The following is a 21,960-nucleotide window of genomic DNA, read 5'->3' on the forward strand; positions in this document are numbered from 1 at the left end:
TGTACTCACCTGTACATATGTACGCCATCCCCTGTCTATACATACGTGTGTACTCACTTGTACATATGCACGCCATCCCGTCTATACATATGTGTGTACTCACCTGTACATTTGTACGCCATCCACTGTCTATACATACGTGTGTACTCTCATGTACATATGTACGCCATCCACTGTCTATACATACGTGTGTACTCACCTATACATATGTACGCCATCCCCTGTCTATACATACGTGTGTACTCTCCTGTACATATGTACGCATCCCCTGTCTATACATACGTGTGTACTCTCCTGTACATATGTACGCCATCCCCTGTCTATACATCCGTGTGTACTCACTTGTACATATGTACGCCATCCCCTGTCTATACATACGTGTGTACTCTCCTGTACATATGTACGCCATCCCATCTATACATACGGGTACTCACCTGTACCCATGCATGCAACCCCATCTATACATACGTGTGTATTCATCTGTATCCATGCACGCCACCCCGTCTATACATACGTGTGTATTCATCTGTATCCATGCACGCCACCCAGTCTATACATACGTGTGTATTCATCTGTATCCATGCACGCCACCCCGTCTATACATACGTATGTATTCACCTGTACATACACATGCATAACTTCATGCACCAATAGTTACATTTGTCCCTCTGCACACAAATATTTGCCCGCCCCAACCCCCACCCCAGCAACCTCTGCATGTGACCCACCCTGTAAAGTGCTTTGTTTAACTGATGAACGGTGACATTTAATGGTAAATAAACTAATGTAAACCACATTCAAACCAGGTCACTCTCCTCTCTGATCCACACCCACACCCTGTGCTCGCCCCTCTGTACCCGCACTGTGTGCTCACCTGTCAAGTTTCTCCTCCGCATGGATCTTCAGGGCGTGGTACCTCTGCTCCTCTTTCTTCACTCGGGCTAGATACTCCTGAGCACATTTCTTTAGCACTTCTTCATTCTAGTTCACAAAAGGTTAAAGAGAGCAGCACTGCCATATTAAAAGGAAGGAAATAATCTCCATACACAGAAAACGCTGCAGGCACCACATGCATGGAACCAGAGCACTCACAGCCCTTCCTAACATCTCCCTGTGCAGAGCGCAGCCCGTATCTCCCCGTGCAGAGCGCAGCCCGTATCTCCCCGTGCAGAGCGCAGCCCGTACGCGGTCAGAGACAGCGGCGCGCTCGCAGCCTCTCCCGAGATCTCCCCGTGCAGAGCGCAGCCCGTATCTCCCCGTGCAGAGCGCAGCCCGTATCTCCCTGTGCAGAGCGCAGCCCGTACGCGGTCAGAGACGGCGGCGCTCGCAGCCTCTCCCGAGATCTCCCCGTGCAGAGCGCAGCCCGTACGCGGTGAGAAACGGCGGCGCTCGCAGCCTCTCCCGAGATCTCCCCGTGCAGAGCGCAGCCCGTATCTCCCCGTGCAGAGCGCAGCCCGTATCTCCCCGTGCAGAGCGCAGCCCGTACGCGGTCAGAGACAGCTGCGCGCTCGCAGCCTCTCCCGAGCTCTCCCCGTGCAGAGCGCAGCCCGTATCTCCCCGTGCAGAGCGCAGCCCGTACGCGGTCAGAGACAGCGGCGCGCTCGCAGCCTCTCCCGAGATCTCCCTGTGCAGAGCGCAGCCCGTACGCGGTCAGAGACGGCGGTGCTCGCAGCCTCTCCCGAGATCTCCCTGTGCAGAGCGCAGCCCATACGCGGTGAGAGACAGCGGCGCTCGCAACCTCTCCCGAGATCTCCCTGTGCAGAGCGCAGCCCGTACGCGGTGAGAGACAGCGGCGCTCGCAGCCTCTCCCGAGATCTCCCTGTGCAGAGCGCAGCCCGTACGCGGTGAGAGACAGCGGCGCTCGCAGCCTCTCCCGAGATCTCCCTGTGCAGAGCGCAGCCCGTACACGGTCAGAGACAGCGGCGCTCGCAGCCTCTCCCGAGATCTCCCTGTGCACAGCGCAGTCCGTACGCGGTGAGAGATAGGGCGCACCTGCATTATGTCAGCACTGCTGCCAGAGATCAGAGAACCAAGGGCAGAGGCCGCGGCAGATGTGCTCTTCCTCATAGCCCCTGGACGGGAGGGGGAGGGGGGCAGGGCTGACAAATCCTGGCCTTACCTTCCGGAATCCCTCAAGGACCTCTTTCATCTTCTCGTATCTCCTGAACAGGTCTGCCAGTGACTTCTCCACGGAGTTGAGGTCGGACAGGGCCTGCTCCTTCTCCAGGATCAGCTGCTGCACCGTGTGGTGGGAGGCAGACTTATCCCGGTGCTCGTCCTCTGAGGAGAGAGAGGCACAGACATAACCCTGCGGCCATCTCTGAAGGACCACCTAGGGAGACAGCTCCCTTCTCATCCACGCACACGCGTGGCCGGCTTCCAGGACAGGGACACACACACACACACGGGCTGCATGCACGGCAGCCCCTGCAGCCTGCAATCTCTCTCTGCAGCTGAGCAAGGAGAGGACCCCTGCCGACACCACCCCTATCACCCCAGGGTCACCACTTACACTCACACCTGTCCACCGCCTTGCTGGGTCACCTTTAGGCCTTCCTGACTGCTCCTCCAGCCGTAGCAGCAGGAGGGCACCGGGGGCAGAACCTGGCAAAAGCCTCAGGCGCCCCCTTGGGAAGGGAAGGGAAGGGAATGGAATGGACTCAGACCGAAGAGGAGAAGGCCACAGTTTGCAGCTTTCCCGCCGCTGACCAGCGCGTCCGAAATCCGGCAGGAAATATTGCACAACACAATGCGAAGTGATCATGGAGGGGAGGATGCGGGGAATTAAAGTGCAGCAGGCAATGCGATGAGGCGGGGGGAATGCGAGACTGGACCTCTACTTACCTGGACTGCCTGAAAAGTGCAAAGAAGCAAAGCGCAAGAAGCCAAAAGAAGGAAAAGCAAAAGAGATCATCAGGGAATGCAGTTCAGAGGCAGGAAAATTAATGCAACCCCCGCAGGGCAGGCAAACCTGCAGGGAAAGCTCTGTTAAAGGGACTTCTGAGAACCAGCCCTGCCACTCCCAGCACTGTCCCCGGAGACTCCCAGTAACAGGCCCTGCCACTCCCAGCACTGTCCCCGGAGACTCCCAGTAAACAGGCCCTGCCACTCCCAGCACTGTCCCCGGAGACACCCAGTAACAGGCCCTGCCACTCCCAGCACTGTCCCCGGAGACTCCCAGTAACAGGCCCTGCCACTCCCAGCACTGTCCCCGGAGACTCCCAGTAACAGGCCCTGCCACTCCCAGCACTGTCCCCGGAGACACCCAGTAACAGGCCCTGCCACTCCCAGCACTGTCCCCGGAGACTCCCAGTAACAGGCCCTGCCACTCCCAGCACTATCCCAGGAGAGAGACTCCCAGGAGCAGACCCTGCCACTCCCAGCACTGTCCCCGGAGACTCCCAGTAACAGGCCCTGCCACTCCCAGCACTGTCCCCGGAGACACCCAGTAACAGGCCCTGCCACTCCCAGCACTGTCCCCGGAGACTCCCAGTAACAGGCCCTGCCACTCCCAGCACTGTCCCCGGAGACACCCAGTAACAGGCCCTGCCACTCCCAGCACTGTCCCAGGAGAGAGACTCCCAGGAGCAGACCCTGCCACTCCCAGCACTGTCCCCGGAGACTCCCAGTAACAGGCCCTGCCACTCCCAGCACTGTCCCCGGAGACTCCCAGTAACAGGCCCTGCCACTCCCAGCACTGTCCCCGGAGACTCCCAGTAACAGGCCCTGCCACTCCCAGCACTGTCCCCGGAGACTCCCAGTAACAGGCCCTGCCACTCCCAGCACTGTCCCCGGAGACTCCCAGTAACAGGCCCTGCCACTCCCAGCACTGTCCCCGGAGACTCCCAGTAACAGGCCCTGCCACTCCCAGCACTGTCCCCGGAGACACCCAGTAACAGGCCCTGCCACTCCCAGCACTATCCCAGGAGACACCCAGTAACAGGCCCTGCCACTCCCAGCACTGTCCCCGGAGACACCCAGTAACAGGCCCTGCCACTCCCAGCACTGTCCCAGGAGACTCCCAGTAACAGGCCCTGCCACTCCCAGCACTGTCCCCGGAGACTCCCAGTAACAGGCCCTGCCACTCCCAGCACTGTCCCCGGAGACACCCAGTAACAGGCCCTGCCACTCCCAGCACTGTCCCCGGAGACTCCCAGTAACAGGCCCTGCCACTCCCAGCACTGTCCCCGGAGACTCCCAGTAACAGGCCCTGCCACTCCCAGCACTATCCCAGGAGAGAGACTCCCAGGAGCAGACCCTGCCACTCCCAGCACTGTCCCCGGAGACACCCAGTAACAGGCCCTGCCACTCCCAGCACTGTCCCCGGAGACTCCCAGTAACAGGCCCTGCCACTCCCAGCACTGTCCCCGGAGACACCCAGTAACAGGCCCTGCCACTCCCAGCACTGTCCCCGGAGACACCCAGTAACAGGCCCTGCCACTCCCAGCACTGTCCCCGGAGACTCCCAGTAACAGGCCCTGCCACTCCCAGCACTATCCCAGGAGAGAGACTCCCAGGAGCAGACCCTGCCACTCCCAGCACTGTCCCCGGAGACTCCCAGTAACAGGCCCTGCCACTCCCAGCACTATCCCAGGAGAGAGACTCCCAGGAGCAGACCCTGCCACTCCCAGCACTGTCCCCGGAGACTCCCAGTAACAGGCCCTGCCACTCCCAGCACTGTCCCCGGAGACTCCCAGTAACAGGCCCCTGCCCCTCCCAGCACTGTCCCCGGAGACTCCCAGTAACAGGCCCTGCCACTCCCAGCACTATCCCAGGAGAGAGACTCCCAGGAGCAGACCCTGCCACTCCCAGCACTGTCCCCGGAGACTCCCAGTAACAGGCCCTGCCACTCCCAGCACTGTCCCCGGAGACACCCAGTAACAGGCCCTGCCACTCCCAGCACTGTCCCAGGAGACACCCAGTAACAGGCCCTGCCACTCCCAGCACTGTCCCCGGAGACACCCAGTAACAGGCCCTGCCACTCCCAGCACTGTCCCCGGAGAGAGACTCCCAGGAGCAGACCCTGCCACTCCCAGCACTGTCCCCGGAGACTCCCAGTAACAGGCCCTGCCACTCCCAGCACTGTCCCCGGAGACACCCAGTAACAGGCCCTGCCACTCCCAGCACTATGCCAGGAGAGAGACTCCCAGGAGCAGACCCTGCCACTCCCAGCACTGTCCCCGGAGACTCCCAGTAACAGGCCCTGCCACTCCCAGCACTATCCCAGGAGAGAGACTCCCAGGAGCAGACCCTGCCACTCCCAGCACTATCCGTCCCGCAAAGTGAGACTCCCAGGAGCAGACCCTACCACTCCCTGCACTATCCCCGGAGAGAGACTCCAAGGAGCAGACCCTGCCACTCCCAGCACTGTCCCCGGAGACACCCAGTAACAGGGTCTGCCACTCCCTGCACTATCCCCGGAGAGAGACTCCCAGGAGCAGACCCTGCCACTCCCAGCACTATCCCCGGAGAGAGACTCCAAGGAGCAGACCCTGCCACTCCCAGCACTATCCGTCCCGCAAAGTGAGACTCCCAGGAGCAGACCCTACCACTCCCTGCACTATCCCCGGAGAGAGACTCCCAGGAGCAGACCATGCCACTCCCAGCACTATCCGTTCCGTGAAGTGAGACTCCCAGGAACAGAACCTGCCACTACCTGCACTATCCTAGAAGAGACTCTGAGGAACAGACCCTGACAGTCCCAGCACTATCCACAAAGTGAGACTCCCAGGAGCAGAGCATGACAGTCCCAGCACTGTCCCCATAGAGAGACTCCCAGGAACAGCACTGTCCTCGGAGAGAGATTCCCAGGAACAGACCCTGCCACTCCTAGCACTGTCCCCAAAGAGAGACTCCCAGGAACAGAGCGTGCCAGTCCCAGCACTGTCCCCGAAGTGAGACTGCCAGGAACAGACCCTGCCACTCCCAGCACTGTCCCAGGAGAGAGAATCCCAGGAACACATCCTGCCACTACCAGCACTATCTACGAAGTGAGACTCCCAGGAACAGAGCAATACAGTCCTAGCACTGTCCCCAGAGAGAGACTCCCAGGAACAGAGCATTACAGTCCCAGCACTGTCCCCGGAGAGAGACTACCTGGAACAGCCCCTCCACTCCCAGCAATGTCACCGGAGAGAGATTTCCCAGCAACAGACCTTGACAGTCCTAGCAATGTCCTCAGAGAGATGCCCAGGAACAGAGCATGACAATCCCAGCGTTGTCCCAGGAGAGACTCCCAGGAACAGATCTTGACAGTCCTAGCATTGTCCCAGGAGAGATGCCCAGGAACAGACCCTGCCACTCCTAGCACTGTCCTCTGCGAGATGCCCAGGAACAGAGCATGACAATCCCAGCATTGTCCCAGGAGAGACTCCCAGGAACAGACTCTGATATTACAAGCACTGCTCCCAGAGAGAGATTCCCAGGTACAGGTTCTTCTCTTCCTAGCACTATCCTGGTAGGGATTCTCCCAACAACAGGCAGTGTCTCATGAGAGAGATTCCCTGGAGGAGATCCTGCTATTCCCAGCCCCCTGTCCCAGTTACTCCTAGCACTTTTGTCCCTTAACAGAATAACTCAGCAATGCATCTTCAGAGGAAATAATATAATGGGAAAAAGCTTAAAATCAAATTAGGGAGGATTTAAATGCAATTAAAAACAAAGAAATCAAAACTGTTGTTCAGGCAATGACAAGAGTAAAGATGTGGCTCAGAGAGACAGTGCCTGCACAGGATGTGGATTTAGAGTTAGCATCAATGGTTCGACCGTTGGATGATCAATGGGTTAAAGGGGCACTTAGAGGAGATAAGGCCATCATGCAAAGATTAAACAATTTCTTTGCTTCGTTGTTTACTGAAGAGGATGTTGGGGAGGTACCCGTAATGGAGAAGGTTTTCATGGGTAATGATTCAGATGGACTGAACCAAATCACGGTGAACCTAGAAGATGTGGTAGGCCTGATTGACAAACTGAAGAGTAGTAAATCACCCGGACCGGATGGTATACACCCCAGGGTTCTGAAGGAACTCAAAAATGAAATTTCAGACCTATTAGGAAAAATGTGTAACTTATCATTAAAATCATCCATTGTACCTGAAGACTGGAGGGTGGCTAATGTAACCCCAATATTTAAAAAGGGCTCCAGGGGTGATCCGGCTAGGGATTGAAGAGTGGAAGAATGAGCCTGTAGAAGGGTTTGGACTGATGCAAGCCAGTTGTCTAGATAGGCTACACAATGTATATAGTTTTCCCTTAGATGATCAGCAACTACTGCAAGCCATTTTATGAAGACTCTCGGAGCTGCTGAGAGATCAAAAGTGAGAACTCGACATTGTATATAGTTACTAACATATATATTTATTTCAACAGTTATGTACTCTCTTCTTAATGTTATGTACTTTCTCTTACCATGCTATGCAATCTAATCGTTCCATGGAATTTCTCTCTCATTATTATATGTTCAATGTAAACCATTACGATGTGCAAACGGTTATCGGTATATAAAAACCTTTAAATAAATAAATAGATTGATAATCATTATGTATGGTAAAATGAAGATATTTCCTGTAATTTATTGTGAATTGGAATGTGTGTGCACCTATTCTTGAGACAGCCAATCGTTTGGGAGGATGGTACTGGAGCAGTTCATCTTGAACTTCTCGTTTTGCAGATGCTTGCAGATATTCCTGAAGCCTGCATTCCTTTCAATTTCTGGAAGAAGGCTCTGCTGCACTGGCTGGGAGTAGGGTTGATAGTTCTTGTGCTCTCTCTGACATACTGTCTGGGCTGCTCTTGCCACCATCAGCAGGAGGATCCAGAAGAGGTAGAGGCCCAACTGGAACTTTGCCCTTTATCAGCCCACATTCTCCTCTGCTGATGGTCGGGAGATCGGTCGAGGTCGCTGGGTCAGAGTAAGGTAGTACAGGTGAGTTTGGAAGCTGACTGGAGTCACTGGCAGGCAGAGGTCAATTCAGGGAATCCGTCCAAAGGGAAAGGCAGAACAGATAGGCAGGCGGGAAGGGAAGAAGCAGGACAGGCGGGCAGACGAGGAACATAAGAACATAAGAACATAAGAACATGCCATACTGGGTCAGACCAAGGGTCCATCAAGCCCAGCATCCTGTTTCCAACAGTGGCCAATCCAGGCCATAAGAACCTGGCAAGTACCCAAAAACTAAGTCTATTCCATGTAACCATTGCTAATGGCAGAGGAGATTTGGATGACCTGCACTTCTCCTCGTCTGCCTGATTTTTATTGTAATCCACATTTGAATATGTTAGATTACGCAGAAAATAAATGATTTTTAAATAAGTAAATAAATAAATTGAAGAACCAAAGACAAGGACCACAGGAACAGAAAACACTGAAGCAACTTGCACTACTAATAGTAGGGAGACCTGTTGCTGAGGCAAGGCGTGACTGAAGCGCTGCCCTCTTATAGGGCCTTGACCTGACGTCATCAACAGGGATCGTGGGGTTTTTCCCGCCACAGTCCCTTTAAACGGTGAGAAGAGGCATGCGTGAGCGTCTAGGAAGAGGCGCGGCTCTCAGTGCTGACAGTGTCCAGCCGCGTGTACCGAGGAGGTCTGTGAAACAATGTCTGGTCGGGCTGGTGACTCTCTGCTGTGTCGAAGGGCGGCATCGGCGGCATTTGAAGCCAGTGGGGGCCCGGCCGAGAGATGAGAATGGCAGTTTGCGGGGTTAGCCCGCAGACCACTGAACGTAACATGCTACTGCCAAGGACACATCCATTGAAAAGGTTAAGGTTGATATCTTCTCCTTGAATACAAGTACTGCCTTTTGCAATACTGAGGTTGAGGCTGTTTAAGATGTAAAAGGTTGCCAGTCGAAACCCAGTCGTCTATTCCATCTTTTCAGGTTAGAAAAAGCACATCACAGCCTGTCTCATGACTCACCCTCATCTCGGAAGAGGACAAAGACAGAGGATCCTCTGATTCACAGGAAATTTCTGAATCTTCTTACATTTCTCCACTATACCATTCAGATGATGAAAAACGCTACTGGTTTTCCATCGGATCCCTCTATACAGTCCCCAAGGGTATATCTCCACTTGAGGATGCAGCATATCCTGCTTTTGTCCAAATTGCTGAAGTGAACGCCTGAGGAGATTTATAAACTCCAGTAAGGTACAAGCTCCTGATATTATGGCCCTCAGTGATGAGTGTGCACGGGCCGCACAGTAGGGAACATCATGGGAAGGAGCGAGATATCAGACATCTGTCTTGCTGATCCAAGAGAAGAGCAATGAGGACATCTCTTGAACCCCGGCTCGTTGTCCACCATCTTGAAGAGAGGTAATGCTAAATCTAACTCAGTCTTGAAGAAAAATATTTACTCTGTTATTATCTTTTTTTAAACTTTTTTAGGAGACTAAATAAGAATAATTATAATAAAAAGAAAAAAACTCTTGAGGGAAAAAACAACAACTACGAGTGTCTTGAAGCTGAGAGAGTGTAAAGAACAGATCCTTTCGCACCAGTGGAAGGAAACAGACTGAGGAGACTTTTGCCGTGACGACGGGGCGGGAAGGCCCGCACATGCTCAGAAAGATCTCCTCGGTTTCTCTGAGCTCTGAGAGAGCTTTTCTGTCTCAGCACCACCACCTGTGTGGCTGTTACTTGTCCACGGAGAAAAATCTGTCCAGAAGTTACCCAGAAAACCTCAGAGCACGGAAACAGCTGGAAAAAGTTAACCCCGATGAAGTTAATATCCGGCGACTAGCAGCTGAATAGGAACCTCTGAGCATGTTTCGAGAACTGACTCCTTAGTACTTTAGTGAGCAGTTCCATGGATATGTGTCAAACCCATCTGCTATCCGGGGAGGCCTTAAATAAAGATATGACAGAGGCATTCAAACAGCGCCTCAACATGAAGCAAGCCTAGCACCAAAGTCACGATAATGAGGCCGCAAGGTGTCAGGAACTAGGAACACGCTGTGGTTTTTAGCCGTTGTCGCTTCGTATTGATTCAAAACTGAAACGATAAAAATGTTCACAAATTAAAAAAAAAAAATCTTTTTGTTTAGTGTGCCCTTTCGATTTAGTGCGCAGTGTCTGAGCTAGTGCGCACTATTACAGAGTCAAAGAGTGAGCACGGGATCGATTAGAGCGCACGAAATGAGAAGAAAACTAAAACTCAATGACAGCTTTATTGATGCAGAATCCTATCACAAAATGTTTCTTCCCACACAAGAAACAAGAGGATTCAGGAGCTGGTGGGATAAGCACGGAGCATCTTTAGCTGTGAACAAGTGAGATGAAGACGCAAGCGGGGTGCATTTCATGCTCTCCAGGAGCTGCCACGTTCTCCCTTTCTCTGAACGCTGGGGTAAAGGTTCGGGTGCAGGACTCAGCATGGCACCACTTCCGTGCTTGTGGACCTGGAGCCACAGACTGCTCAAGCCGTGGCTGGTATGGGAGGTCAGAGGTCGGGGAGCGGCACCGTGGAAGTCACTTTCATGTGAAAGCAGGCATATTTCTATTTCACTGCTCAATAGAAGTGACAAAGACAAACCTTTAACTCGAGAGGAAAGAATCCAGGGCATGTATTACAATCTGATTTGAGATTTGGTTAATGAATGCATGTTGTCTCTCTCCCGCACGTTTAGCAGTTAATAGGGAAAGGTGAGGGCAGCTTTTTGCTTATTAATCAGAAGGTAGCTAACGGCGGGGAAGAGGCAGGCGCGAGCATGCACAGTGGGGCTCTGCTCACTGTTTGGGTACTGGGAATTTGGGCATTAAGGCTCACATGCCGTTTCTGCAGGGCTGCTGACTGCCTCCAGATGTTTGGCTGCTGGCTTTCTTTTCAGGAAGAATCCTTTACCCTATTACATGTGTGTGCTGAGCTCCACACGTGTTCCCTGGCTGTCACTCTCTCTGCAGTGTAAGGTCACAGTGTGTCCCGTGTGTGCTGAGCTCCATGCGTGCTCCCTGGCTGTCACTCTCTCTGCAGTGTAAGGTCACAGTGTGTCTTGTGTGTACTGAGCTCCATGCATGTTCCCTGGCTGTCACTCTCTCTGCAGTGTAAGGTCACAGTGTGTCCCGTGTGTGCTGAGCTCCATGCGTGCTCCCTGGCTGTCAGTCTCTCTGCAGTGTAAGGTCACAGTGTGTCCCGTGTGTGCTGAGCTACATGCCTGTTCCCTGGCTGTCACTCTCTCTGCAGTGTAAGGTCACAGTGTGTCCCGTGTGTGCTGAGCTCCATGCGTGCTCCCTGGCTGTCAGTCTCTCTGCAGTGTAAGGTCACAGTGTGTCCCGTGTGTGCTGAGCTACATGCATGTTCCCTGGCTGTCACTCTCTCTGCAGTGTAAGGTCACAGTGTGTCTTGTGTGTGCTGAGCTCCATGCGTGCTCCCTGGCTGTCACTCTCTCTGCAGTGTAAGGTCACAGTGTGTTGTGTGTATGCTGAGCTCCATGCGTGTTCCCTGGCTGTCACTCTCTCTGCAGTGTAAGGTCACAGTGTGTCTTGTGTGTGCTGAGCTCCATGTGTGCTCCCTGCCTGTCACTCTCTCTGCAGTGTAAGGTCACAGTGTGTCTTGTGTGTGCTGAGCTCCATGCGTGCTCCCTGGCTGTCACTCTCTCTGCAGTGTAAGGTCACAGTGTGTCCCGTGTGTGCTGAGCTACATGCATGTTCCCTGCCTGTCACTCTCTCTGCAGTGTAAGGTCACAGTGTGTATTCTGTGTTCCCTGGCTGTCACTCTCTCTGCAGTGTAAGGTCACAGTGTGTATTCTGTGTTCCCTGGCTGTCACTCTCTCTGCAGTGTAAGGTCACAGTGTGTATTCTGTGTTCCCTGCCTGTCACTATCTGCAGTGTAAGATCACAGCATGTCCCGTGTATGCTGAACTCCTTGCATATTCCCTGGCTGTCACTCTCTCTGCAGTGTAATGTCACAGCGTGTCTTGTGTGTGCTGAGCTACATGCATGTTCCCTGCCTGTCACTCTCTCTGCAGTGTAAGGTCACAGTGTGTATTCTGTGTTCCCTGGCTGTCACTCTCTCTGCAGTGTAATGTCACAGCGTGTCTTGTGTGTGCTGAGCTCCATGCATGTTCCCTGCCTGTCACTCTCTCTGCAGTGGAAGGTCACAGTGTGTTCTGTGTGTGCTGAGCTCCATGCGTGCTCCCTGGCTGTCACTCTCTCTGCAGTGTAAGGTCACAGTGTGTCTTGTGTGTGCTGAGCTCCATGCGTGCTCCCTGGCTGTCACTCTCTCTGCGGTGTAAGGTCACAGTGTGTCTTGTGAGTGCTGAGCTCCATGCATGTTCCCTGCCTGTCACTCTCTCTGCAGTGTAAGGTCACACTGTGTTCTGTGTGTGCTGAGCTCCATGCGTGCTCCCTGGCTGTCACTCTCTCTGCAGTGTAAGGTCACAGTGTGTTCTGTGTGTGCTGAGCTCCATGCGTGTTCCCTGGCTGTCACTCTCTCTGCAGTGTAAGGTCACAGTGTGTCTTGTGTGTGCTGAGCTCCATGTGTGCTCCCTGCCTGTCACTCTCTCTGCAGTGTAAGGTCACAGTGTGTCTTGTGTGTGCTGAGCTCCATGCGTGCTCACTGGCTGTCACTCTCTCTGCAGTGTAAGGTCACAGTGTGTCCCGTGTGTGCTGAGCTACATGCATGTTCCCTGCCTGTCACTCTCTCTGCAGTGTAAGGTCACAGTGTGTATTCTGTGTTCCCTGGCTGTCACTCTCTCTGCAGTGTAAGGTCACAGTGTGTATTCTGTGTTCCCTGGCTGTCACTCTCTCTGCAGTGTAAGGTCACAGTGTGTATTCTGTGTTCCCTGCCTGTCACTCTCTCTGCAGTGTAAGGTCACAGTGTGTATTCTGTGTTTCCTGCCTGTCACTATCTGCAGTGTAAGATCACAGCATGTCCCGTGTATGCTGAACTCCTTGCATATTCCCTGGCTGTCACTCTCTCTGCAGTGTAATGTCACAGCGTGTCTTGTGTGTGCTGAGCTACATGCATGTTCCCTGCCTGTCACTCTCTCTGCAGTGTAAGGTCACAGTGTGTATTCTGTGTTCCCTGGCTGTCACTCTCTCTGCAGTGTAAGGTCACAGTGTGTATTCTGTGTTCCCTGGCTGTCACTCTCTCTGCAGTGTAAGGTCACAGTGTGTATTCTGTGTTCCCTGCCTGTCACTATCTGCAGTGTAAGATCACAGCATGTCCCGTGTATGCTGAACTCCTTGCATATTCCCTGGCTGTCACTCTCTCTGCAGTGGAAGGTCACAGTGTGTTCTGTGTGTGCTGAGCTCCATGCGTGCTCCCTGGCTGTCACTCTCTCTGCAGTGTAAGGTCACAGTGTGTTCTGTGTGTGCTGAGCTCCTTGCATGCTCCCTGGCTGTCACTCTCTCTGCAGTGTAAGGTCACAGTGTGTTCTGTGTGTGCTGAGCTCCATGCGTGCTCCCTGGCTGTCACTCTCTCTGCAGTGTAAGGTCACAGTGTGTTCTGTGTGTGCTGAGCTCCTTGCATGCTCCCTGGCTGTCACTCTCTCTGCAGTGTAAGGTCACAGTGTGTCCCGTGTGTGCTGAGCTACATGCATGTTCCCTGGCTGTCACTCTCTCTGCAGTGTAATGTCACAGCGTGTCTTGTGTGTGCTGAGCTACATGCATGTTCCCTGCCTGTCACTCTCTCTGCAGTGTAAGGTCACAGTGTGTTCCGTGTGTGCTGAGCTCCATGCGTGCTCCCTGGCTGTCACTCTCTCTGCAGTGTAAGGTCACAGTGTGTCCCGTGTGTGCTGAGCTACATGCATGTTCCCTGCCTGTCACTCTCTCTGCAGTGTAAGGTCACAGTGTTTTCTGTGTGTGCTGAGCTCCATGCGTGCTCCCTGGCTGTCACTCTCTCTGCAGTGTAAGGTCACAGTGTGTTCTGTGTGTGCTGAGCTCCATGCGTGCTCCCTGGCTGTCACTCTCTCTGCAGTGTAAGGTCACAGTGTGTTCTGTGTGTGCTGAGCTCCATGCCTGCTCCCTGGCTGTCACTCTCTCTGCAGTGTAAGGTCACAGTGTGTTCTGTGTGTGCTGAGCTCCATGCGTGCTCCCTGGCTGTCACTCTCTCTGCAGTGTAAGGTCACAGTGTGTTCTGTGTGTGCTGAGCTCCATGCGTGCTCCCTGGCTATCACTCTCTCTGCAGTGGAAGGTCACAGTGTGTTCTGTGTGTGCTGAGCTCCATGCGTGCTCCCTGGCTGTCACTCTCTCTGCAGTGGAAGGTCACAGTGTGTATTCTGTGTTCCCTGGCTGTCACTCTCTCTGCAGTGGAAGGTCACAGTGTGTCTTGTGTGTGCTGAGTTCCATGCGTGCACCCTGGCTGTCACTCTCTCTGCAGTGTAAGGTCACAGTGTGTTCTGTGTGTGCTGAGCTCCATGCCTGCTCCCTGGCTGTCACTCTCTCTGCAGTGTAAGGTCACAGTGTGTTCTGTGTGTGCTGAGCTCCATGCGTGCTCCCTGGCTGTCACTCTCTCTGCAGTGTAAGGTCACAGTGTGTTCTGTGTGTGCTGAGCTCCATGCGTGCTCCCTGGCTGTCACTCTCTCTGCAGTGGAAGGTCACATTGTGTTCTGTGTGTGCTGAGCTCCATGCGTGCTCCCTGGCTGTCACTCTCTCTGCAGTGGAAGGTCACAGTGTGTATTCTGTGTTCCCTGGCTGTCACTCTCTCTGCAGTGGAAGGTCACAGTGTGTCTTGTGTGTGCTGAGCTCCATGCGTGCTCCCTGGATGTCACTCTCTCTGCAGTGTAAGGTCACAGTGTGTTCTGTGTGTGCTGAGCTCCATGCGTGCTCCCTGGCTGTCACTCTCTCTGCAGTGGAAGGTCACAGTGTGTTCTGTGTGTGCTGAGCTCCATGCGTGCTCCCTGGCTGTCACTCTCTCTGCAGTGGAAGGTCACAGTGTGTTCTGTGTGTGCTGAGCTCCATGCGTGCTCCCTGGCTGTCACTCTCTCTGCAGTGGAAGGTCACAGTGTGTATTCTGTGTTCCCTGGCTGTCACTCTCTCTGCAGTGGAAGGTCACAGTGTGTCTTGTGTGTGCTGAGCTCCATGCGTGCTCCCTGGCTGTCACTCTCTCTGCAGTGTAAGGTCACAGTGTGTTCTGTGTGTGCTGAGCTCCATGCGTGCTCCCTGGCTGTCACTCTCTCTGCAGTGTAAGGTCACAGTGTGTTCTGTGTGTGCTGAGCTCCATGCGTGCTCCCTGGCTGTCACTCTCTCTGCAGTGTAAGGTCACAGTGTGTCTTGTGTGTGCTGAGCTCCATGCGTGCTCCCTGGCTGTCACTCTCTCTGCAGTGTAAGGTCACAGTGTGTTCTGTGTGTGCTGAGCTCCATGCGTGCTCCCTGGCTGTCACTCTCTCTGCAGTGTAAGGTCACAGTGTGTTCTGTGTGTGCTGAGCTCCATGCGTGCTCCCTGGCTGTCACTCTCTCTGCAGTGTAAGGTCACAGTGTGTATTCTGTGTTCCCTGGCTGTCACTCTCTCTGCAGTGGACGGTCACAGTGTGTCTTGTGTGTGCTGAGCTCCATGCGTGCTCCCTGGCTGTCACTCTCTCTGCAGTGTAAGGTCACAGTGTGTTCTGTGTGTGCTGAGCTCCATGCGTGCTCCCTGGCTGTCACTCTCTCTGCAGTGTAAGGTCACAGTGTGTTCTGTGTGTGCTGAGCTCCATGCGTGCTCCCTGGCTGTCACTCTCTCTGCAGTGTAAGGTCACAGTGTGTATTCTGTGTTCCCTGGCTGTCACTCTCTCTGCAGTGTAAGGTCACTGTGTGTATTCTGTGTTCCCTGGCTGTCACTCTCTCTGCAGTGGAAGGTCACAGTGTGTCTTGTGTGTGCTGAGCTCCATGCGTGCTCCCTGGCTGTCACTCTCTCTGCAGTGTAAGGTCACAGTGTGTCTTGTGTGTGCTGAGCTCCTTGCATGCTCCCTGGCTGTCACTCTCTCTGCAGTGTAAGGTCACAGTGTGTTCTGTGTGTGCTGAGCTCCATGCGTGCTCCCTGGCTGTCACTCTCTCTGCAGTGTAAGGTCACAGTGTGTTCTGTGTGTGCTGAGCTCCTTGCGTGCTCCCTGGCTGTCACTCTCTCTGCAGTGGAAGGTCACAGTGTGTCTTGTGTGTGCTGAGCTCCATGCGTGCTCCCTGGCTGTCACTCTCTCTGCAGTGTAAGGTCACAGTGTGTTCTGTGTGTGCTGAGCTCCTTGCGTGCTCCCTGGCTGTCACTCTCTCTGCAGTGGAAGGTCACAGTGTGTCCCGTGTGTGCTGAGCTCCTTGCGTGCTCCCTGGCTGTCACTCTCTCTGCAGTGTAAGGTCACAGTGTGTTCTGTGTGTGCTGAGCTCCTTGCGTGCTCCCTGGCTGTCACTCTCTCTGCAGTGTAAGGTCACAGTGTGTTCTGTGTGTGCTGAGCTCCTTGCGTGCTCCCTGGCTGTCACTCTCTCTGCAGTGGAAGGTCACAGTGTGTCTTGTGTGTGCTGAGCTCCATGCGTGCTCCCTGGCTGTCACTCTCTCTGCAGTGTAAGGTCACAGTGTGTTCTGTGTGTGCTGAGCTCCTTGCGTGCTCCCTGGCTGTCACTCTCTCTGCAGTGGAAGGTCACAGTGTGTTCTGTGTGTGCTGAGCTCCTTGCGTGCTCCCTGGCTGTCACTCTCTCTGCAGTGTAAGTTCACAGTGTGTCTTGTGTGTGCTGAGCTCCTTGCGTGCTCCCTGGCTGTCACTCTCTCTGCAGTGTAAGGTCACAGTGTGTCTTGTGTGTGCTGAGCTCCATGCGTGCTCCCTGGCTGTCACTCTCTCTGCAGTGGAAGGTCACAGTGTGTATTCTGTGTTCCCTGGCTGTCACTCTCTCTGCAGTGGAAGGTCACAATGTGTCTTGTGTGTGCTGAGCTCCTTGCGTGCTCCCTGGCTGTCATTCTCTCTGCAGTGTAAGGTCACAGTGTGTCTTGTGTGTGCTGAGCTCCATGCGTGCTCCCTGGCTGTCACTCTCTCTGCAGTGGAAGGTCACAGTGTGTATTCTGTTTTCCCTGGCTGTCACTCTCTCTGCAGTGGAAGGTCACAGTGTGTTCTGTGTGTGCTGAGCTCCTTGCGTGCTCCCTGGCTGTCACTCTCTGCAGTGTAAGGTCACAGTGTGTTCTGTGTGTGCTGAGCTCCTTGCGTGCTCCCTGGCTGTCACTCTCTCTGCAGTGTAAGGTCACAGTGTGTTCTGTGTGTGCTGAGCTCCTTGCGTGCTCCCTGGCTGTCACTCTCTCTGCAGTGGAAGGTCACAGTGTGTTCTGTGTGTGCTGAGCTCCTTGCGTGCTCCCTGGCTGTCACTCTCTCTGCAGTGTAAGGTCACAGTGTGTCTTGTGTGTGCTGAGCTCCTTGCGTGCTCCCTGGCTGTCACTCTCTCTGCAGTGTAAGGTCACAGTGTGTCTTGTGTGTGCTGAGCTCCATGCGTGCTCCCTGGCTGTCACTCTCTCTGCAGTGGAAGGTCACAGTGTGTATTCTGTGTTCCCTGGCTGTCACTCTCTCTGCAGTGGAAGGTCACAGTGTGTCTTGTGTGTGCTGAGCTCCTTGCGTGCTCCCTGGCTGTCACTTTCTCTGCAGTGTAAGGTCACAGTGTGTCTTGTGTGTGCTGAGCTCCATGCGTGCTCCCTGGTTGTCACTCTCTCTGCAGTGTAAGGTCACAGTGTGTCTTGTGTGTGCTGAGCTCCATGCGTGCTCCCTGGCTGTCACTCTCTCTGCAGTGGAAGGTCACAGTGTGTTCTGTGTGTGCTGAGCTCCTTGCGTGCTCCCTGGCTGTCACTCTCTCTGCAGTGTAAGGTCACAGTGTGTTCTGTGTGTGCTGAGCTCCTTGCGTGCTCCCTGGCTGTCACTCTCTCTGCAGTGTAAGGTCACAGTGTGTATTCTGTGTTCCCTGGCTGTCACTCTCTCTGCAGTGTAAGGTCACAGTGTGTATTCTGTGTTCCCTGGCTGTCACTCTCTCTGCAGTGGAAGGTCACAGTGTGTATTCTGTGTTCCCTGGCTGTCACTCTCTCTGCAGTGGAAGGTCACAGTGTGTCTTGTGTGTGCTGAGCTCCTTGCGTGCTCCCTGGCTGTCACTTTCTCTGCAGTGTAAGGTCACAGTGTGTCTTGTGTGTGCTGAGCTCCATGCGTGCTCCCTGGTTGTCACTCTCTCTGCAGTGTAAGGTCACAGTGTGTCTTGTGTGTGCTGAGCTCCTTGCGTGCTCCCTGGCTGTCACTCTCTCTGCAGTGGAAGGTCACAGTGTGTTCTGTGTGTGCTGAGCTCCTTGCGTGCTCCCTGGCTGTCACTCTCTCTGCAGTGTAAGGTCACAGTGTGTTCTGTGTGTGCTGAGCTCCATGCGTGCTCCCTGGCTGTCACTCTCTCTGCAGTGTAAGGTCACAGTGTGTATTCTGTGTTCCCTGGCTGTCACTCTCTCTGCAGTGGAAGGTCACAGTGTGTCTTGTGTGTGCTGAGCTCCTAGCGTGCTCCCTGGCTGTCACTCTCTCTGCAGTGGAAGGTCACAGTGTGTTCTGTGTGTGCTGAGCTCCTTGCGTGCTCCCTGGCTGTCACTCTCTCTGCAGTGTAAGGTCACAGTGTGTATTCTGTGTTCCCTGGCTGTCACTCTCTCTGCAGTGTAAGGTCACAGTGTGTATTCTGTGTTCCCTGGCTGTCACTCTCTCTGCAGTGGAAGGTCACAGTGTGTTCTGTGTGTGCTGAGCTCCTTGCGTGCTCCCTGGCTGTCACTCTCTCTGCAGTGTAAGGTCACAGTGTGTTCTGTGTGTGCTGAGCTCCTTGCGTGCTCCCTGGCTGTCACTCTCTCTGCAGTGTAAGGTCACAGTGTGTTCTGTGTGTGCTGAGCTCCTTGCGTGCTCCCTGGCTGTCACTCTCTCTGCAGTGGAAGGTCACAGTGTGTCTTGTGTGTGCTGAGCTCCATGCGTGCTCCCTGGCTGTCACTCTCTCTGCAGTGTAAGGTCACAGTGTGTTCTGTGTGTGCTGAGCTCCTTGCGTGCTCCCTGGCTGTCACTCTCTCTGCAGTGGAAGGTCACAGTGTGTTCTGTGTGTGCTGAGCTCCTTGCGTGCTCCCTGGCTGTCACTCTCTCTGCAGTGTAAGTTCACAGTGTGTCTTGTGTGTGCTGAGCTCCTTGCGTGCTCCCTGGCTGTCACTCTCTCTGCAGTGTAAGGTCACAGTGTGTCTTGTGTGTGCTGAGCTCCATGCGTGCTCCCTGGCTGTCACTCTCTCTGCAGTGGAAGGTCACAGTGTGTATTCTGTGTTCCCTGGCTGTCACTCTCTCTGCAGTAGAAGGTCACAATGTGTCTTGTGTGTGCTGAGCTCCTTGCGTGCTCCCTGGCTGTCATTCTCTCTGCAGTGTAAGGTCACAGTGTGTCTTGTGTGTGCTGAGCTCCATGCGTGCTCCCTGGCTGTCACTCTCTCTGCAGTGGAAGGTCACAGTGTGTATTCTGTTTTCCCTGGCTGTCACTCTCTCTGCAGTGGAAGGTCACAGTGTGTTCTGTGTGTGCTGAGCTCCTTGCGTGCTCCCTGGCTGTCACTCTCTGCAGTGTAAGGTCACAGTGTGTTCTGTGTGTGCTGAGCTCCTTGCGTGCTCCCTGGCTGTCACTCTCTCTGCAGTGTAAGGTCACAGTGTGTTCTGTGTGTGCTGAGCTCCTTGCGTGCTCCCTGGCTGTCACTCTCTCTGCAGTGGAAGGTCACAGTGTGTTCTGTGTGTGCTGAGCTCCTTGCGTGCTCCCTGGCTGTCACTCTCTCTGCAGTGTAAGGTCACAGTGTGTCTTGTGTGTGCTGAGCTCCTTGCGTGCTCCCTGGCTGTCACTCTCTCTGCAGTGTAAGGTCACAGTGTGTCTTGTGTGTGCTGAGCTCCATGCGTGCTCCCTGGCTGTCACTCTCTCTGCAGTGGAAGGTCACAGTGTGTATTCTGTGTTCCCTGGCTGTCACTCTCTCTGCAGTGGAAGGTCACAGTGTGTCTTGTGTGTGCTGAGCTCCTTGCGTGCTCCCTGGCTGTCACTTTCTCTGCAGTGTAAGGTCACAGTGTGTCTTGTGTGTGCTGAGCTCCATGCGTGCTCCCTGGTTGTCACTCTCTCTGCAGTGTAAGGTCACAGTGTGTCTTGTGTGTGCTGAGCTCCATGCGTGCTCCCTGGCTGTCACTCTCTCTGCAGTGGAAGGTCACAGTGTGTTCTGTGTGTGCTGAGCTCCTTGCGTGCTCCCTGGCTGTCACTCTCTCTGCAGTGTAAGGTCACAGTGTGTTCTGTGTGTGCTGAGCTCCTTGCGTGCTCCCTGGCTGTCACTCTCTCTGCAGTGTAAGGTCACAGTGTGTATTCTGTGTTCCCTGGCTGTCACTCTCTCTGCAGTGTAAGGTCACAGTGTGTATTCTGTGTTCCCTGGCTGTCACTCTCTCTGCAGTGGAAGGTCACAGTGTGTATTCTGTGTTCCCTGGCTGTCACTCTCTCTGCAGTGGAAGGTCACAGTGTGTCTTGTGTGTGCTGAGCTCCTTGCGTGCTCCCTGGCTGTCACTTTCTCTGCAGTGTAAGGTCACAGTGTGTCTTGTGTGTGCTGAGCTCCATGCGTGCTCCCTGGTTGTCACTCTCTCTGCAGTGTAAGGTCACAGTGTGTCTTGTGTGTGCTGAGCTCCTTGCGTGCTCCCTGGCTGTCACTCTCTCTGCAGTGGAAGGTCACAGTGTGTTCTGTGTGTGCTGAGCTCCTTGCGTGCTCCCTGGCTGTCACTCTCTCTGCAGTGTAAGGTCACAGTGTGTTCTGTGTGTGCTGAGCTCCATGCGTGCTCCCTGGCTGTCACTCTCTCTGCAGTGTAAGGTCACAGTGTGTATTCTGTGTTCCCTGGCTGTCACTCTCTCTGCAGTGGAAGGTCACAGTGTGTCTTGTGTGTGCTGAGCTCCTAGCGTGCTCCCTGGCTGTCACTCTCTCTGCAGTGGAAGGTCACAGTGTGTTCTGTGTGTGCTGAGCTCCTTGCGTGCTCCCTGGCTGTCACTCTCTCTGCAGTGTAAGGTCACAGTGTGTATTCTGTGTTCCCTGGCTGTCACTCTCTCTGCAGTGGAAGGTCACAGTGTGTTCTGTGTGTGCTGAGCTCCTTGCGTGCTCCCTGGCTGTCACTCTCTCTGCAGTGTAAGGTCACAGTGTGTTCTGTGTGTGCTGAGCTCCTTGCGTGCTCCCTGGCTGTCACTCTCTCTGCAGTGGAAGGTCACAGTGTGTCTTGTGTGTGCTGAGCTCCATGCGTGCTCCCTGGCTGTCACTCTCTCTGCAGTGTAAGGTCACAGTGTGTTCTGTGTGTGCTGAGCTCCTTGCGTGCTCCCTGGCTGTCACTCTCTCTGCAGTGGAAGGTCACAGTGTGTCCCGTGTGTGCTGAGCTCCTTGCGTGCTCCCTGGCTGTCACTCTCTCTGCAGTGTAAGGTCACAGTGTGTTCTGTGTGTGCTGAGCTCCTTGCGTGCTCCCTGGCTGTCACTCTCTCTGCAGTGTAAGGTCACAGTGTGTATTCTGTGTTCCCTGGCTGTCACTCTCTCTGCAGTGTAAGGTCACAGTGTGTATTCTGTTTTCCCTGGCTGTCACTCTCTCTGCAGTGGAAGGTCACAGTGTGTCTTGTGTGTGCTGAGCTCCTTGCGTGCTCCCTGGCTGTCACTCTCTCTGCAGTGGAAGGTCACAGTGTGTCCCGTGTGTGCTGAGCTCCTTGCGTGCTCCCTGGCTGTCACTCTCTCTGCAGTGTAAGCTGGCATTGGGTTCCACGTTTGCCGTGGTCTGTACTAAGGGACAGTGCCACTCACCGATCATCTGCGCTATGGTCTTCTCATATTCTGCAACAATTTTCCTACAAAGGAAACAAAAATGGAAGCTTTTTACTTTAAATAAAGTCTGTGGGAAGTACATCTGTCCTCTGTAGCAGTGCATCGAAGTCCTTCTTGTGCTGTGTGAGCCTCTATCCTGCCGTGTGGCTGCTGCTCTCCATCTGCCTCCTCCCCTGGCCCTGCTGGGGCCTCAGAGGAGGCGATGCAGGTAAGAAGTGCCTTTC

General features: G+C 54.2%; 1 protein-coding gene and 2 long non-coding RNA genes across 4 annotated transcripts in view; 2 read left to right on the forward strand and 1 right to left on the reverse strand.

Annotated features, from left to right (window-relative positions):
- LOC115082010 (transforming acidic coiled-coil-containing protein 2-like) overlaps positions 1-21,960 on the reverse strand; it is a 193,583-nt gene that overhangs the window by 13,505 nt on the left and 158,118 nt on the right. For both annotated transcript variants that reach the window (XM_029586271.1, XM_029586270.1), the window contains exons 13-15: positions 21,716-21,759; positions 2,120-2,280; positions 875-981 (exon numbers count right to left, since the gene is read on the reverse strand). In XM_029586271.1, the coding sequence (XP_029442131.1) occupies positions 875-981; positions 2,120-2,280; positions 21,716-21,759 (312 nt within the window). The remainder of the gene's footprint in view (positions 1-874; positions 982-2,119; positions 2,281-21,715; positions 21,760-21,960) is intronic.
- On the forward strand, positions 17,398-18,369 carry LOC115082012. Its single transcript, XR_003854056.1, has 3 exons — positions 17,398-17,470; positions 17,821-17,976; positions 18,327-18,369. It is a non-coding gene; the product is annotated as an uncharacterized LOC115082012 (long non-coding RNA).
- On the forward strand, positions 19,824-20,795 carry LOC115082011. The gene is made up of 3 exons (XR_003854055.1): positions 19,824-19,896; positions 20,247-20,402; positions 20,753-20,795. It is a non-coding gene; the product is annotated as an uncharacterized LOC115082011 (long non-coding RNA).

This window comes from Rhinatrema bivittatum, unplaced genomic scaffold (genome assembly GCF_901001135.1).
Source record: "Rhinatrema bivittatum unplaced genomic scaffold, aRhiBiv1.1, whole genome shotgun sequence".
In the NCBI taxonomy this organism is placed as follows: Eukaryota; Metazoa; Chordata; class Amphibia; order Gymnophiona; family Rhinatrematidae; genus Rhinatrema; species Rhinatrema bivittatum.